This window comes from Zea mays, chromosome 1 (assembly GCF_902167145.1).
Source record: "Zea mays cultivar B73 chromosome 1, Zm-B73-REFERENCE-NAM-5.0, whole genome shotgun sequence".
Classification (NCBI taxonomy): Eukaryota; Viridiplantae; Streptophyta; class Magnoliopsida; order Poales; family Poaceae; genus Zea; species Zea mays.
The window spans coordinates 303,495,397-303,512,278 of record NC_050096.1 but is presented as its reverse complement, the minus strand read 5'-3'; the positions used below and the strand labels follow the sequence as shown (position 1 = coordinate 303,512,278).

Sequence of the window (16,882 nt, the reverse complement as noted above, 5' to 3'; positions counted from 1 at the left end):
TATAAAAGGAAGGACCAGAGCCCTCTTAGAGGGGGTTGGCCGCGCGAGGACGAGGACGAGACAGGCGCTCTCTTGGGGCCGCTCGCTCCCTCTCCTGCGTGGACGCTTGTAACCCCCTACTGCAAGCGCACCCGACCTGGGCGCGGGACGAACACGAAGGCCGCGGGATTTCCACCTCTCTCACGCCCATCTCCGGCCACCTCGCTTCCCCCCTTCGCGCTCGACCCATCTGGGCTGGGGCACGCGACACTTTCACTCGTCGGCTTAGGGACCCCCGGTCTCGAAACGCCGACACCAGCGCGCGCAGAAGTCAGGCACGCCCATACTGGCGCACCGGACACTCTACAGTACATGTCCGGTGCGCCACCGGACATCCTGGCGGGCCCATAAGTCAGAACTCCAACGGTCGGAACCCAACGGCCTTGGTGTCGTGGCTGGCGCACCGGACTGTCCGGTGCACCATACGGCAGTCAGCCCCACCAAACGGCTAGTTTGGTGGTTGGGGCTATAAATACCCCCAACCACCCACCATTCATTGTATCCAAGTTTTCCACTTCTCAACCACTTACAAGAGCTAAGCATTCAATTCTAGACACACCCAAGTGATCAAATCCTCTCCAATTCCACACAAGGCTTTAGTGATTAGCGAGAGAGATTTGTCGTGTTCTTTTGAGCTCTTGCGCTTGGATTGCTTCTTTTCTTTCTCACTTGTTCTTGTGATCAAAACTCAATTGTAACCAAGGCAAGAGGCACCAATTGTGTGGTGGCCCTTGCGGGGAAGCTTTGTTCCCGTTTGATTGAGAAGAAGAAGCTCACTCGGTCCGAGGGACCGTTTGAGAGAGGGAAAGGGTTGAAAGAGACCCGGTCTTTGTGACCACCTCAACGGGGAGTAGGTTTGCAAGAACCGAACCTCGGTAAAACAAATCTGCGTGTCACACCTCTTATTTGCTTGCGATTTGTTTTACACCCTCTCTCGCGGACTCGATTATATTTCTAACGCTAACCCGGCTTGTAGTTGTGATTATTTTTGAGAAATTCAGTTTCGCCCTATTCACCCCCCTCTAGGCGACTATCACATAGACTAGAGATAAATACACGAGAGAGGGAGACAAAAATGGTTCGCAAAGTATCTACAATTTTTGTTGTGGCACTTGGGAGCCTTGGTGCACTGAATATGAGTGCCTAGGTAGTCCTTTTATAGTCCCAAAAGAGCCCCTAGCCATTTCCCCTTCCTTTTGGAATCTACTGAAAAATGCTCTCTAGGGGGGCATCGAACAGTCCGGTGCGCCATCGGACAGGGTCCACGTGGCTTAGTCCGAGATTTGATTAGTGCTTTCCATCTGCGTTGACTCAGTCCGAGATTTGATTAGTGCTTTCCATCTGCGTTGACGGGCACTTAAACCTTAGCATGGGTGGCCGTGAACCTTGGCAAGGATGGCCATGACGTTTTTCTCCCAGACCCATGGGTGGTGATCTAGGTTTCGGATTGATTATCACTAGCTATGTGACATCTTCATTTATTTTTTTTATCTGTAGTTGGTTACGTAGCATTAGGCAGAAACAGGAGATTTGTGCCAATGCATATCTTCTTGATGTAATGACTCGGTATTCTTAATATAAGCTTCCATTATCCAAAAAATGCACCACCTACTGACAGCATAAAGGCTTTCTCCGCATCGTCCATGCCGGTCGCCATGAGAGCCAGAGCCAGCGTCGACGAGGAGGCAGCCCAAGTCGGCGCTTTCATGGTCAGTTATCGCTTCAGACTAGTGCATCTCTCCCCGTGTTCGTTACATATATATACATAATAAAATATAAATAAAAAATCATCTCGCCATGCTCTTTTTAACAATCTAACTTGGCTTCAGTAAAAAGCATAAAATTCAGTAGAGGAGAATGGTAGGATAAATGACAAGACAAGTAAATTTGTCTCAAATTTAGTGATTGCTCCTCATTGCAATTAGTTCAGTCATATAGATCTAACTCGGTATGGGTATCCTCTTGTTCCCAGTACGTAACACTTCAGCTATGGTCTGTTTTGACAGATGCACCAGCACATACTCACATTTTACTAGAGCGCAGGCGATGGTAAAACTACTGCAGAAATTGCACCGGCGGCAACAGTTTGTTATTTGCTCCGACGGCACCCATAAGCGGAGCAGCTTATTAGAGTTAGGTTTGGGATCCGACCCTACCGCCACTTCATTTCATCATTGCAGTTCTCCGACAGGCGCTTCGTTGAGCCACAAGAAATGGATGAAGTCATACAGCTTAGCACTCACGCTTACCTGTTCAGGTATTAAAAAAAATGAGCTCGATCAAATTGTCCTTAGCCTGCGACATTAATAGCATCCAGATCAAGAGTAAAGACTACCTTGTAAGGCGTCGGGTTCAGCCGCCTCATATGGTCTGGCCTCATTCGGTCCAGATGGTGAATACACCGAGTCCTAATCTCATGGATGGATGGAAGCTCCTCCCGTGAATTCGCTTCACCAGTTGACAAAACAACACATGTTGACATCAATGGCTCCCAGCTTAAATAACTTAAGCAATTGTCTTATCCGTCTAACAGTTCAAACTAAACCAGGATACGTGTTTAACTGATTCAAGTGATAATTCCTACGGCAAAAACCCTATTCTATATTTGGCTTTGGTGATTAGCATCATACGTGCAGTAACAATAGGTCATTTTAGGTAAATGCCAATACTAGCAGCACATCATAGTCTACTGCAATACGCATCAGTGTATTTTGTAAATATGCTTCATGAAAGACGACTAGCACGGTCAATGGAGCATGCATGCAGCACAAGGGAAAAATAAGGAGTGATGCAGAAATTACTCAGGTGGGAGGTTCCATACATGAATTTCCAGGCCAGTAGCACTTCAATAATTCCTCAACATGCTGTGGAACAACGTACGCTCTCTTTGATTCATTGAAAGGGTGACGACATAGGAGCCTTTCACCAATCTATAAACGAATGGTAAATCATAAAACCCACCATCTGTTTCAGATTTCGTAAAATAGTAACTATGGCATACAAAATCACAACTGAAAAAAATAACAAGCAAATGTTTTTTTTACGCAGGCTCAGTGGCTCACTGACTGTATTTATAAGCATTGACATGAATATTGTTTACCTTTGGACCTGGCTCATCTTCTCCGGTCATTATATCAACCAACGGATACCCTTCTTTGCCATACAATCTGTAGCATTTTTTCTTACATGGTATCGATACCTGGAGCAGACAACTAAGTTCTAGGTCTGTTTGGATGCATAGAAGACAGCTAAAGATGTTTCTGTTATGAAGTAATAATGGCTTACATACCTTCATGACATCTTCAGAAAGTTTAATACGAGGCTGTTTGTTAATCTCAACTAATTTGAATACACAACCAAGTGCAGCTTGTGCATAGCATGTAACTAGGTAGGTGCCAATACCAAATGCATCTACCTCATGGCCCTACACAAAAAATGCCAATAATCATGTATAAATTGCAGTGGCGCGGTAAATGTAATTAATGTGAGCATACATGTATTTATCACGGTCTTGTACATTTGAACCTGCTTGCACAGTCATGTATTATGATGAATTCATCATAACAAAGAATTAAAGCAGAGGTTTCCACTAGCCAGCTATCTGCTACCAGGTATTAAGCACAAAAAAATCATTTCTTCCTGTTAGTACAAGGACCATGCTGGTCCAGTCTGTATTAGATACATGCTAGTCAGTAGCCATAACTACTAAGCAAGTAGTTCGGTTAATGATATCTAAACACTGGATCACACGTATCATTAGCACAAACTTTAAAATGTTAGAAATTACAGTATACATAATTTCCAAACCTGTTCTGCAAGAGAGAAATCTACATGCTACAACGTCAAATATTTTGAATGGATACTATGTAGGTTACCTGCTTGTTCAGAGCATCTATAGTTTCTTCATTAAGATCATTGCTTGCTGTGATACTTGTTTTCCCAAAGCCAACAACTACAAATTCTTTTTCAACTGCATGGAAGAACTTGCGGGCCTCAACGGATAGGTATGCTAAATCACCAGAGTCCAACCTAATTCCGACTGCCTTATACCTGCAATGAAAACTTCTGTTAAGTGCCAATGGTAAATGCTTATCACTGATGCTTTGTTTGGAACACTTAACAATCACTAATAGATCAATGAAGTATCTGTGACATCACATGTTTCTGCTCAATTTGCGTATTTGACACTACTAACTCGAATTTTCCATTTATAAAAGCATGAATCGCAAATATGCAACTGAAACATGTCAGCTCCATCATGCTGTGGTATGATAAAGTTGCCCCTATAAGCATCTCTGTCATCTGCTTGCTATCTGCTCCATCCGACAAAATCAATAGTCAGCTGCCCAGACCCCTAAGTTCCCAGAGGAGCTTGACCGCCTATGACCGATTCCTGTGGCTGAAACCTCTCACCGGCCACCAACAGCCTCTCTGGCTCCCACTGAGCTTATACACCATGGCATAGTTGTATTCCACACACTGCATAGCTTCATACTCTCGGACATATGCAGCAAGATCAAAACCAATAAAGATAAACTGTTCTACAGATCCACCCTAACAGCAAGCCAATTGATGCACGAAGGGAGCAATTGGGATGAACAAAGCTCTGGCTTTCATTTTGAGCAAACCAAACAGAAACTTCAGTCACACAAGACAGTAAACCCAAAGGTGGTGGCTGGTGAGCTCGCAGTGCAGTGCCGCACCTGGTGCGGACAGGGAAAAGAATTCGAACAGCGGTGGCTCAAAGGTGAAACTGAAGATAATGGAGGATGCTCCCATTGAATTGTTGAAAGTCAGACCACTTTAGAGGTTGGAAGGTCAGGATTTGTGGAAGATATATCTAGGGGGCATCATGAACAGGAGGCCAGTGAAAGCGCTCATTGACTACGTTGATGATTGGAGTCTAAGTTCGGACAGTTCAGGACTGTGTGATTGGGAGGCCTAGGTCAGGTGGATTTGCGGCTAGGAGCAGGGAGCTGTGGAAGGTACAATGGCTTGTAGAGGACAGGATTGTGTGTGGTTAGCAGCCATTCATGGAGGGCTGAGAGGGGCAGAGAGGTTGGGGTTACTTGGGTCACTTGAATAGAGCTAAATGAATCGGGCAATCCAGTGGCAGTTGACGCCTTGCCGGTAGACCGGGACTTCCAATGGAAAAAATATAATTTGAGTTTTTATAGTGACAAATCAAATTATTAGTCAGACATCAAGTACAATAAAGAATTTTTAGAATCAATTGTTGCTCAAATATCAAAGCAACTAATACTCACATGAAAACCTGGGTCTCCTGAATCTTAGCAATACACATAAGGGCTTGTTCGTTTTAACGCGAATCCATGTGGATTGGATGGTATCAAGTCGGTTTAGATCCATAATAAGTCAAAATCCATCTCAATCCCATCCAATACCCTCCAATCCACATGGAACGGAAATAACCGAACAAGCCCTAAGGTGGATTTTACAGTAACTAAAAAAATAATGCACTTAGGGCAGCGGAGTCGTAAAGCAAAGAGACAAGCCAAGAGAGCAAGTGCTGGTGTTGGTTCTTATGCCATTAGGGAAAAAGTTTCTAGCTAATTAGTCTTACATATCACAATAAAAGCCCCTGATTATTCTTAAATATTCATAGCATCACTTCTAGTTCTAAGTAAGTTAGGCAACAATAAACCTCAAAACTAGAGCTTGAGTACAATGGAAGGACTAGACAAAAGACAAGTTTACTTATGTTAAAAGTGCAATCTCTACTTTTTTAAAGCACCAATTTCGTGTGTCACGTGCGAAGCGCTTAGGTCTGTTTCTCTCCCCCGTTTCTCGTCTAGCAATGGGCCCAATAGGCTGTTACACCAGATGGGCGATGAGAAACCACCTAAACCCAACACGACAGGAAGCCACCAGCAGTGCAACGCTCCCACATAGTACCACATCGCTAGTTGAAGGAGGACGAGTGATCTAGCGAGCTATAAAAGGGGGGGGGTCGGACTCCTTTTCAACTCATACATTTCTCGTCCTTTTGGCTAAGATAAAGTGTAATATTTGTTCTTATCAGTTTAAAATATAATATGTGGACCACATGTTCACTTTGATATTAAATTTATTTTTTATGGATATCAAATATGATTGTGTGCCGTCGCAGCGCACAGACATTGTATTAGTTGAACTTTATATAGGAGGCAACCACAAAGTTTTACTTGCGCACATTAAGAAAAGGAAAACCAAATATTAAGGAGACAAGCTCAGACAAGATTACCCCATATCATTGAGGGCCAAAGCAACAGCACAGAAGTTTGGCACTCCGCTTCTCATGACCTAGCAGTGGATGTATTAAAATATCAGCTATGCTCAATTAGAAGTTGATGTGCTAATTCTATCAAGGTCATCCCTAAACATTCACTATCCCATAAGTAATCCACAATCTCTGGCAAGCCTAAGGGGGATACGAATAAACATAATGGCAGGTCAGAATATATGCACTATGCAGGTTAGATACCCGTAATATATCCAGTGGAGACTAAGAAAGCAAATGGAAATGCCTTGATTACGGTTCCAGGATATCGGGAACTGAGCCTAACTTAGTTGTTGTATAGCCCAATAGCCAGGTTCAGGTTATCTTCGACTTCAATTTTGGTTGCCTAATTTTTTATTAACAGTTCCACACCTCCTCCTAGGTTGGTTGATCTTTCTTTTTTTGTTCTTTTCTATCTTTTGATTTGCTTGCAAGAAATCATTATGATGTATGCAATGTTTATCCAGTTCAGGAGAAGAACCCATTAAACAGAAGAAACATTATTTTGCACATGTCACAGAAAACATAAAAATATAATTGCTGACAAAGATCAACTTACATCATATGTGTCAACCAAGGCCAGGAAGGAATTTGGAAATGCCAGTGCATATGACGTGAATGCAGCCAACTCACTTTGGCTCGTTTCTCCAAAGGTGCCATGCAATGAACTAGAATCCTGAGAATAATGTAATTATAGAGCTTGACTAGTGAAAAGATGAAAACAAATTACTAACTAGGAGATCCGTAACTTCAAAATACAGGTAAAATATAGGGTAGCTTGCAAGAAGAAAGGGAATAAGTGCACATGAAATATCTAATTCAGCATGCTTTTCCAAAGCTGAGCAGGTAACAACACCTGAATCCTGATCAGCCAGTTCTGCACCAGAGAGATAAAATCTTCACATGTGTTTGAACCATCAGAACTAGTAAGTGTTTTGTCAGTAATTTCATCAAGACCCTGCAAAACGATACCAAGTTAGAGCACCTTCTCAATGTAAATGATGTGTAGCTTTCCTACACATTTGAGAGAAAGTCCACTGGGAATAAATATAATAGCTTTACTTTCTCATCCAGAACAAAAAAAATCAATTACATACTTGCAAAGTTCATAGCATAATGGGCCTGTTTGGTTCAGCTTTTTCTGACCAGCTTTTCTGAGAATCTGGCTGTGGGGAGAATTTGAGTATCGTGGATTACATGCGAAGGAAGATGAAGTGGTCCAAAGGGTTAGAATCTAGAAAGCGATGGATTCCTACTATCGTGACGACTCGACCAATTCTGTATTTAATGTTGACTTTGGATGGTTTTTAAGAAAGCGATTCTTATAGAAGCTGGCTGAAAAGCTGAGACGTTTGGTGGTCCGCAACAACTTTTAGTGGCCAGAAGCTGAAAAAAGCTCAAACAAACAGGGCCAATATCTCATTGCCCACTGAAGCATGCTCCCTGGCTGCACCTTCAGACCTCCTACATTTACAGCACGGATAAATTTCAAAATATCCAATCCTGAAACGTCTTAGTCGGGTGAACACTATGCATGCTAGACTTACAGGAAAACCAGTAAAATGTACAAGATCAAGATAAGATCCCTATCGTCATTATATACTTCACCCATAACCCACGTTATTATATGTTTAAATATTAGAGGGTAGCAGTGGCACCAGAAAAACCATTTGGGTTATCAAATGCAAGCCAACTAGAATTTTTTTCATTTGGCTGGTGGCCCAGAACAGATGCTGGAAGGCTAATCGTTTGGAAAAAAGGGGCCTGAATCACCCTTCCAGCTGTCCTTTGTGCAATCAGCAGGCTGAAACTCTGAACCACTTGCTTGTGACCTGCGTTTTTCAAGAGTATTCTAGTGTAATCTGTTAAGAAAGTTCGGGCTGCATAGCTTAGCTCCACAGCCAGGTATAGCATCCTTTATGGAATGGTGGGAGATGGCTTGAGAGGCAGTGAATGGTCTTGTCAGGACTCAGGAAAGGTCTCGACTCCTCATCATTTTGTGGTCCTGGATGATTTGGAAGCATTGCAATAGAGTGATATTTGATGGAGGGACTCCCAGCCTTCCTCTAATTCTGGAGCAAGCCGATGAAGAAAAAAGGTGGGAATTAGCTGGAGCCAAAGGACTCTCTTTTTTGGCTGCCCCCCTGCATAGGTTGTTGTAGGGTGTGTGTTTATGGATCCTTTTCTGTATGGTTGTTACTGGCCTCCGTAAGGAGTGCCTTGTTTCGGGATCTTTTGGGTCTACTTTAGACCTTTGTTTCGCTCTTCTTAATATATAAATTGAGGTGCAGTTCTCCTGCGTTTTTCGAGAAAAAATATTCAAACTAACAGATTCATCATTTCTCAAACTATGGAATAGTAGGTTAATCCTATAATTGCACAAAGCATAAATAGAGGTACTATGGAATAAAAGCATGCTTGCATTATCTGAACCTGATAAACAAATCAGTATATTACTAAAGAAGCATTGAATCCAACTACAAAGGGAAGACCAAAACGTTTCCAGTATAGATAATGTAATAATGACACACAGAAAACTCACAAAATGACAGTAAATTTAATCATTCACAAGCAAGATTGGAATAACAAGAAGTCATCACTACTAACCATGAAGGAGCTCACAAATGCATGTGAATGAGTCCCACGTATTGGTATCCCAAACAATCTTCCTGCTGCAACATTGCTGTTCAAGCAGATATCATATATTATGATGACAAAAACTGCCTTTCCTTCCAAATAAATTTATAAAATAATTTTCTACTATTGCAAGATCAAGTATACCTCATTATGAAATCATATATTTGGATGATGTGCTACATGTTACTTGTCATGTGGGGCCGCACCTACACGCGGGCCCGCGACGCCAGGAGGGCTGAGGCTAGGGCGTTTAAGGGAGGCGCCAGCAGCAGCACCACCAAGGAAGGTCCATCTAAGGAAAGTGGCTAGATTTGTGGCCAAATTGATAGGCCTTAATTAGAGGGGAGTTGGTTTCCAAATAAGTCATTTCCTAAATTAGGGTTTCCAAATAAGTCATTTCCTAAATTAGAAGTTACCTAGTTGGTTGGGCCAGTGGCCTATTTATATGGAACCATGAGGCAATGAAGAAAAAAAAAGAAATACATCAGCTTAATCTCCCATCTCCCTGCACTCTCTCTGAAGCCTACGGCAGAGGAATACCTCGTCGGAGAAGACGGACAGCGGGTACGAGTTACGTAGCCGCGGTCCAGCTGCTCGAGGGGTTAACGCCCTTGACAACCTGGTATCACGATCCCGGCGATCCTCTTCCCAGTCCACCACTACGCCAGCCGCAGCACCAACATCACCGGCGTCCTCTGTGGCGTCTTGCGTTCCAGCCATGGGCGATTCCAACGAAAGGCCTTTGCCGAGGCTCTCAAGTCCCTGCAGGCGTCCGTCGCGGCCAACGCCTAGGCCATCGCCAGCCTCACAGCCGACCGCACGTCCGCCTCAGGCCACAAGATCGGCTATGGAGAGCACCATGGGGACCGGCCACCGAGGTTCCAAAAGCTGGACTTTCCCCGGTACGATGGTAAAACCGATCCTCTCATCTTCATCAACCGCTGCGAATCCTACTTCCATCAGCAGCGCATCATGGAGGAGGAGAAGGTCTGGATGGCATCCTACAACTTGGAGCACGGGGCGCAGATGTGGTATATCCAGGTCCAGACGGACGAGGGTACTCCATCGTGGCGCAGGTTCAAGGAGTTGCTCAATCTGCGCTACGGTCCTCCTCTCCGCGCCGCGCCTCTCTTCGAGCTGGCTGATTGCCGCCGCACGGGGTCTGTCGCGGACTATCAGGACCGCTTCCACGTGCAGGACCCCTCGACGAGGCACAATGGGTCCAACTATTCACGGGGGGTCTCCGTCCCCCGCTCAGCCTTGACGTCCAGGTACACAACCCGCAGTCCTTAGCGGCTGCCATGAGCCTGGCGCGCCAGCTGGAGCTTCGGGAACAATATACATCGCCGCCTCCCAAGGGCGCCACTCGTGGTCTGCTGCCAACCCCTGCACCGCGACTAGCTCTGCCTGCCCCGCCGGCTGAGAAGGCAGCCACGCCCGCGGTCATGGCAGATGGGCGCAAACGCCTATCCATGCAGGAGCAAGAGGAGCGCCGTCGGCAAGGCCTCTGCTTCAACTGCAACAAGCGCTACACACGGGGGCACAACCGCGTCTGTACGCGGATCTTCTACATCAACGGCGTCGAGTTGGACACCACCGACGAGTCCGCCACGGGGGAGGACCCCGACACGGAGACACCGGTGTTCTCCCTTCACGCCGTCGCAGGGGTACTCGTCGGCAATACGGTACAACTGCAGGTGATCGTCGGCGCCGCTACTTTCGTCGCGCTCATCGACACGGGCTCAACACACAGCTTCATCGGGGAAGCGGCTGCGCGACGCTCCGGGCTGACCATCGAGCCGCGGCCTCGACGCACGGCAACGGTGGCCAATGGGGAGCGTGTGGCCTGCCCGGGCGTTCTTCGCAACGCTCCGGTCGACGTGGGCGGCATGGTATTCGGCGTCGACCTCTTCGTAATGCCCTTAGCGGGGTACGACGTCGTCCTCGGCACACACTGGATGGCCACGCTCGGGCCCATTGTATGGGACTTCACCGCCCGAACCATGGCATTCCAGTGGGAGGGGCGGGACGTCTGCTGGCGCGGCGTAGCACCTCCATCAACGCCGACTCTCCTGGCCGCCACAACCGACGACACCCTCATCGACGGGCTGCTACACGCCTTCGCAGATGTCTTCACCGAGCCGAGCGGACTACCTCCAGCACGCGGCCGCGAGCACCACATAGTCCTCAAGCCAGGCTCCTCCCCGGTGGCGGTGCGACCGTACAGGTACCCTGCGGCGCACAAGGACGAACTTGAGCGGCAGTGGCCGCCATGATCGACCAGGGCATCGTCCGCCGCAGTGACTCGGCGTTCTCTTCCCCGGTCATCCTCGTCAAGAAGCTGGACGGGTCGTGGCGCTTCTGTGTCGACTACCGCGCGTTGAACGCGCTCACTGTCAAAGACGCGTTTCCGATTCCGGTCGTCGACGAGCTCCTCGACGAGCTCCATGGTGCACGCCTCTTCACCAAGCTGGACCTGCGGTCGGGGTATCACCAAGTGCGGATGCGGCAGGAGGACGTCCATAAAACGGCGTTCCGCACCCACGACGGCCTCTACGAGTTCCTGATGATGCCGTTCGGGCTGTGCAACGCCCCAGCCACATTCCAGGCTTTGATGAATGACGTCCTGCGCACCTACCTCCGCCGGTTTGTGCTTGTCTTCTTTGACGACATCTTGATATACAGCACCTCATGGGCGGACCACCTCCGGCACCTCCGCGTCGTCCTCAACACCCTGCGCCAGCACCGACTCTTTGTCAAGAGGTCCAAGTGCTCCTTTGGTGTTGACTCCGTCGCCTACCTCGGCCACATCATTTCAGCGGCTGGTGTCGCTATGGACCCCGCGAAGGTCCAGGCCATCCACGACTGGCCCCAACCTCGTTCGGCGCGCGCCGTGCGTGGCTTCCTCGGTCTGGCAGGCTACTATCGCAAGTTCGTCCACAACTACGGCGCCATTGCAGCACCCCTCACAGCACTCCTGAAGAAAGAGGGGTTCGTGTGGTCCGACGAGGCAAGCGCCGCTTTTAGTGCCCTCAAAAGGGCAGTGACGACAGCACCGGTGTTGACATTACCGGACTTCACCAAGCCCTTCATCGTGGAGTGCGACGCGTCCACCTATGGCTTCGGGGCGGTGCTCATACAGGAGGCTCATCCGCTCGCCTTCTTCAGTCGACCGGTGGCGCCCCGCCATCGCTCCCTAGCGGCCTATGAGCGCGAACTCATCGGGCTTGTGCTTGCCGTACGGCATTGGAGGCCGTACCTATGGGGGCGCCGCTTCGTCGTCAAGACAGACCACTACAGCCTCAAGTACCTCCTCGATCAGCGCCTGGCGACCATTCCACAGCATCATTGGGTGGGTAAGCTCCTCGGGTTCGACTTCTCCGTTGAGTACAAGTCAGGAGCAACGAACACGGTGGCCGACGCGCTCTCACGCCGCGACACCAACGAGGACAACACGGGGACTCTCCAGGCAATCTCAGCTCCCCGCTTCGATTTCATCAGCCGCCTCCGACACGCCCAGGCTACTGAGCCCGCTCTGGCTGCCATCCACGACGAAGTCAGGGCGGGCACCCGCACTGATCCATGGGCGGTGGTCGACGACATGGTTCTCTATGACAGGCGCCTATACATCCCACCGGCCTCGCCACTTCTGCAGGAGATTGTGGCGGCTGTCCATAATGATGGACATGAGGGCGTCCAGCGCACACTACACCGCCTCCGTCGTGACTTCCATTTTCCCAACATGCGGAGTATGGTGCAGGACTTCGTACGGGCATGTCCCACTTGTCAGCGGTACAAGTCAGAGCATCTTCACCCGGCAGGTCTCCTCATGCCACTACCGATTCCCACCGTCGTTTGGGCAGACATCGGCCTCGACTTCATTGAAGCACTTCCCCGTGTCAACGGGAAGTCGGTGATCCTCTCCGTCGTCGACCGCTTCAGCAAGTATTGCCACTTCATCGCCCTCGGCCACCCATACACCGCCGAGTCGGTGGCGCAGGCCTTCTTCGCCGACATTGTACGCCTCCATGGTGTGCCGCAATCCATGGTGTCCGACCGCGACCCGGTGTTCACCTCGACGTTATGGCGTGAGCTCATGCGGCTCATGGGCACTAAGCTGCACATGTCATCCGCCTTCCACCCACAGTCCGACGGCCAGACGGAGGCGGCCAACCGCGTCATCATTATGTACCTACGCTGTTTCACAGGCGACCGTCCTCGACAATGGCTTTCGCTGGCTGTCGTGGGCCGAATACGTGTACAACACGGCATACCAGTCCTCGCTCCGGGAGACGCCATTCCGGGTGGTGTATGGTCGTGACCCGCCCTCCATCCGCTCTTATGAGCCTGGTGAAAAAAGGGTGGATGCGGTCGCCCGCAACATGGAGGAACGCGAGGCATTCCTTGCTGATGTGCGCTATCGCCTCGAGCAGGCCCAAGCGGTGCAGAAACGACACTACGACAAGCAACACCGGCCAGTGACATATGCAGTCGGCGACTGGGCACTCCTTCGACTTCGCCAGCGAGCTCCGTCCTCACTGCCCCAACAGACATCGGGCAAACTGAAGCCCCGCTTCCTCGGGCCATACCGCGTCATCGAGCTCATCAACAATGTCGCCGTTCGCCTGGAGCTACCACCACAGGCCCGCATTCATGACGTCTTCCACGTGGGCACCCTGAAGAAGTTTGTAGGGGCACCTCCATCCGCCCCACCGCCTCTACCCGACATCCATCATGGGGCGATTGTTCCAGAGCCAGCTCGGGTGGAACGCGCTCGCCTGGCACGGGGTGTTCAACAGGTGCTGGTCCAGTGGAGGGGCGAACCAGAAACTTCGGCGACCTGGGAGGACCTCGACAAGTTTCGCGCTACATACCCAGATTTTCAGCTCGAGGACGAGCTGGACCTCGAGGGGGGGAGAGATGTCATGTGGGGCCGCACCTACACGCGGGCCCGCGACGCCAGGAGGGCTGAGGCTAGGGCGTTTAAGGGAGGCGCCAGCAGCAGCACCACCAAGGAAGGTCCATCCAAGGAAAGTGGCTAGATTTGTGGCCAAATTGATAGGCCTTAATTAGAGGGGAGTTGGTTTCCAAATAAGTCATTTCCTAAATTAGGGTTTCCAAATAAGTCATTTCCTAAATTAGAAGTTACCTAGTTGGTCGGGCCAGTGGCCAATTTATATGGAACCATGAGGCAATGAAGAAAAAAAAGAAATACATCAGCTTAATCTCCCATCTCCCTGCACTCTCTCTAAAGCCTACGGCAGAGGAATACCTCGCCGGAGAAGACGGACAGCGGGTACGAGTTACGTAGCCGCGGTCCAGCTGCTCGAGGGGTTAACGCCCTTGACATTACTATTCTAGATTATTCGTTTAGATTGCATCACAGTAGCATAAAAAGTAAAAGTTAGGCAGACAAATACCCAGAAGAGTGCCAATTTAAGTTATGATCGAGTCAAAAAACCAAAAAATCTAGATAAAGTCAGAGCATGTAATATTCTATAATACAGCATTGAGTTCATTGAGTGAGCAACACAGACCTTGTTGCATCAAATCCTCCCATATAACAATATCTTGATGCACTGATTCCTCCATCAGGCCCCTGACAGATGAGTATTTATAATTATAGGTCTAACATACAAAGGTTAGTGGATGAGCAAGCAAAATAGTATGAAAAGTAAGACCCACTTGAGCCCGTCGAAGTCCAAATTCAAGTAAATTCTTTGACTTCCCAGCTACAAGTCGGTGCCGTGCCGCATTCGTGGTAACCAGAGAAGCATAGTTGACAAGACTTAGAAATGGAGTTTCAAGAAGCTGGACAACCTGGGGCAAACAACACAATCTCGACGTATGGGAAAACTGGAATATTGATGAACGTTAAAAATGTGTCAATCTACAGCAGCTACTGTTGTGAAGCTTTTACATGCTAACTTACTCCCGGTACTTACAGCAACAGGTCCTTCAATTCTCATCAGTGGAACTTTAGGGAACACAGCATAACCCTCTGGTATGGCATAAACCTCCACGTCTGAGCAGTCAATCGAACGGAGGTACTCAAAGAAGTCATCCTACAAAAGGAGAGGGCAGCACAAATTAGTTGGTTGCCAGAAGACATGGAAAGAACCATCATAAATATGAAATGAGCATAGTTGAGCTGCTAAGAAAAACTACAATGTTTTTCAACTGTACACATCATGCAGATTTCCCCATGACATGATCCAGTTTTTTTCAACAAGATAAGCAAACCCACCTCACATGCAGGCATGACAGATCGAAGAAATTTGATTTCCTCCTCCGTGAACTTGAAGTTAGCAATGAACCTTATACATTCCTCGAGGCCACCGAAGATGGTGAACTCCCCGCCAAATGGATTTTTCCGGAAGTAGAGATCAAAGCTAACACCATTTCAGTTCGCAGTTAGTACAGGTGAAAGAGAGTAGAGCGTAACTTGAAGACCGGTAGAAGAACTGTGACGCTGATTTTACACACTTGCTACACCAAGTACGACCTAGATAAAACACTTGGCCTAACGAAAAACGGTTTCCCCATTGCAAACCTAATCTTATAACGTACTGAAACAAAACTACGAAGCAGAGCCTCAAATGTGCTCAATCGTCACAGCCAGCCCAGCCTCACACACGGTTCAAAAAAAAAACAGGTAGCAAAATAGTTCCAGAACACTACCCAGTCACGCCTTATCGAGGCGGGGTCATGTCTACCAGATTATCACCCCCTCCTCAGTGGCCTAACAAACCACAAATCGAGGGCTGGAGCCTGGAGGTAAGTGTAAACTGATACCACAAATCGAGTGGAGGTTAAGTGTAAATTGACACCCCAAATCGAGGGAAAGGATTGAGGAGACAAAGGAAGCGCGGGGAGTTAAGAGTGGGGAAGAGCTGGGGCTCAGGGCTAACACTGCGCGGTCGAGGTGCTTGCCGGCCTTCCAGTAGGCGTAGGCCATGGTGAACTGGTACAGGTCGGTGAGCAGCGGCGTCACCATGGGGTTCGTCGGGCGCGGCACCCCGCCGACGCTGCGGCACGCGTCCCCGTTCGCCGCCGCCATGTTTTTCCCCTTCCTTCCTGTGGCGCGCGTCGCGTGCTCCTGTGATGGAGACTGGAGAGGAATGGAGGAACCCAGAGCAAGCAGGGGAAGAAGAGCGGCGTGCGGACGTGCGGTGCGGCTCCTCTCCTGGAAAGCCCTTTTGAGCCCGAAACCGAAAGCCGAAAAGGCCGAGATCGCGACGACGCGGACACGTGGCGGGCCTGGTTGGCGTATGGAGCACGCGAATCACGACCCCACCGATGTTCGGGTCATCTGCAACTTAAATTAAGTGCTCTATTTTAAAATATAGGGCTTACAACATCTTCAATACTATATTTACAACATCGTCAATACGTCAATCTGGACACCAATCACTACGATGAATATCAGTTGCGGTGCTCTCTACGATAGCGTAAATAGTCCACAGTCAAGGTAAGACGGTCTGCGAGCTAGCGCAGAGCTAAGGTTTCTGCAGACGAGACAAACGGTCCGCGCCTAGTAGCCGGATGGTCCGTGCGTACGATAGAGGCAATGGAATTCACCAAAAGCACCTGGATTTGACTGTTGGGAGCCTTCCTCTTCCAAAGGTCCTAAAAATATGACTAATCATATGTTTTCAGTATGACATAGAATATTACAGGAGGCTTCGGCTTTGGAATGAAGGTTTTCTCTCATGGTAAAGGCATGTGCGATATGAACACATAACCCGAAGGTGATATGAATGGTGCTGAAGCTATGGCTGAAGGAACTTTGGCTTAGTATGATGACGAAGATCAAGAACGAAACCGACCTAAGGGGAAAAAGACTACTTAGTCCTTAATAACTCACATTATGATTAAGAGTAAATATCTGGGACATGAATGTAATTTTGTCCGAGCTGTATCTCG

The 16,882-nt window shown here is 48.5% G+C and overlaps 1 protein-coding gene and 1 pseudogene across 2 annotated transcripts; one reads left to right on the top strand and one right to left on the bottom strand.

The window, feature by feature from the left end:
• Positions 1 to 1,873: 1,873 nt before the first annotated feature.
• On the bottom strand, positions 1,874 to 16,254 carry LOC100274271 (uncharacterized). Of its 2 annotated transcripts, none has more exons than XM_008670170.3 (15): positions 15,868 to 16,254; positions 15,204 to 15,348; positions 14,902 to 15,021; positions 14,642 to 14,776; positions 14,494 to 14,555; positions 8,927 to 9,002; positions 7,176 to 7,277; positions 6,879 to 6,995; positions 6,284 to 6,342; positions 3,915 to 4,089; positions 3,329 to 3,463; positions 3,140 to 3,238; positions 2,861 to 2,969; positions 2,375 to 2,487; positions 1,874 to 2,288 (listed from the first exon to the last, which is right to left on the bottom strand). In XM_008670170.3, the coding sequence occupies exons 1-15, from the start codon at positions 16,014 to 16,016 to the stop codon at positions 2,211 to 2,213; spliced, it is 1,674 nt and encodes a 557-aa protein (XP_008668392.1). In that variant the 5' UTR covers positions 16,017 to 16,254; the 3' UTR covers positions 1,874 to 2,210. The 2 variants fall into 2 exon arrangements, with proteins under 2 accessions (XP_008668392.1, NP_001142107.1); NM_001148635.1 differs by having other exon boundaries at positions 1,929 to 2,288; positions 14,642 to 14,812; positions 15,868 to 16,128.
• Positions 6,030 to 6,181, top strand: LOC111590802 (uncharacterized; annotated as a pseudogene).
• Positions 16,255 to 16,882: the final 628 nt, after the last annotated feature.

Bases quoted from the DNA above. Each gene is read 5' to 3' on its own strand.
- LOC100274271 (NM_001148635.1), bottom strand. From the start codon at position 16,016: ATGGCGGCGGCGAACGGGGACGCGTGCCGCAGCGTCGGCGGGGTGCCG. The intron at 15,349-15,867 runs GTTAGCCCTGAG...AAATGGTGTTAG, and splicing joins AAGCACCTCGACCGCGCAGT to CTTTGATCTCTACTTCCGGA. The intron at 6,343-6,878 runs GTAAGTTGATCT...ATCCACTGCTAG, and splicing joins CCTTGGTTGACACATATGAT to GTCATGAGAAGCGGAGTGCC.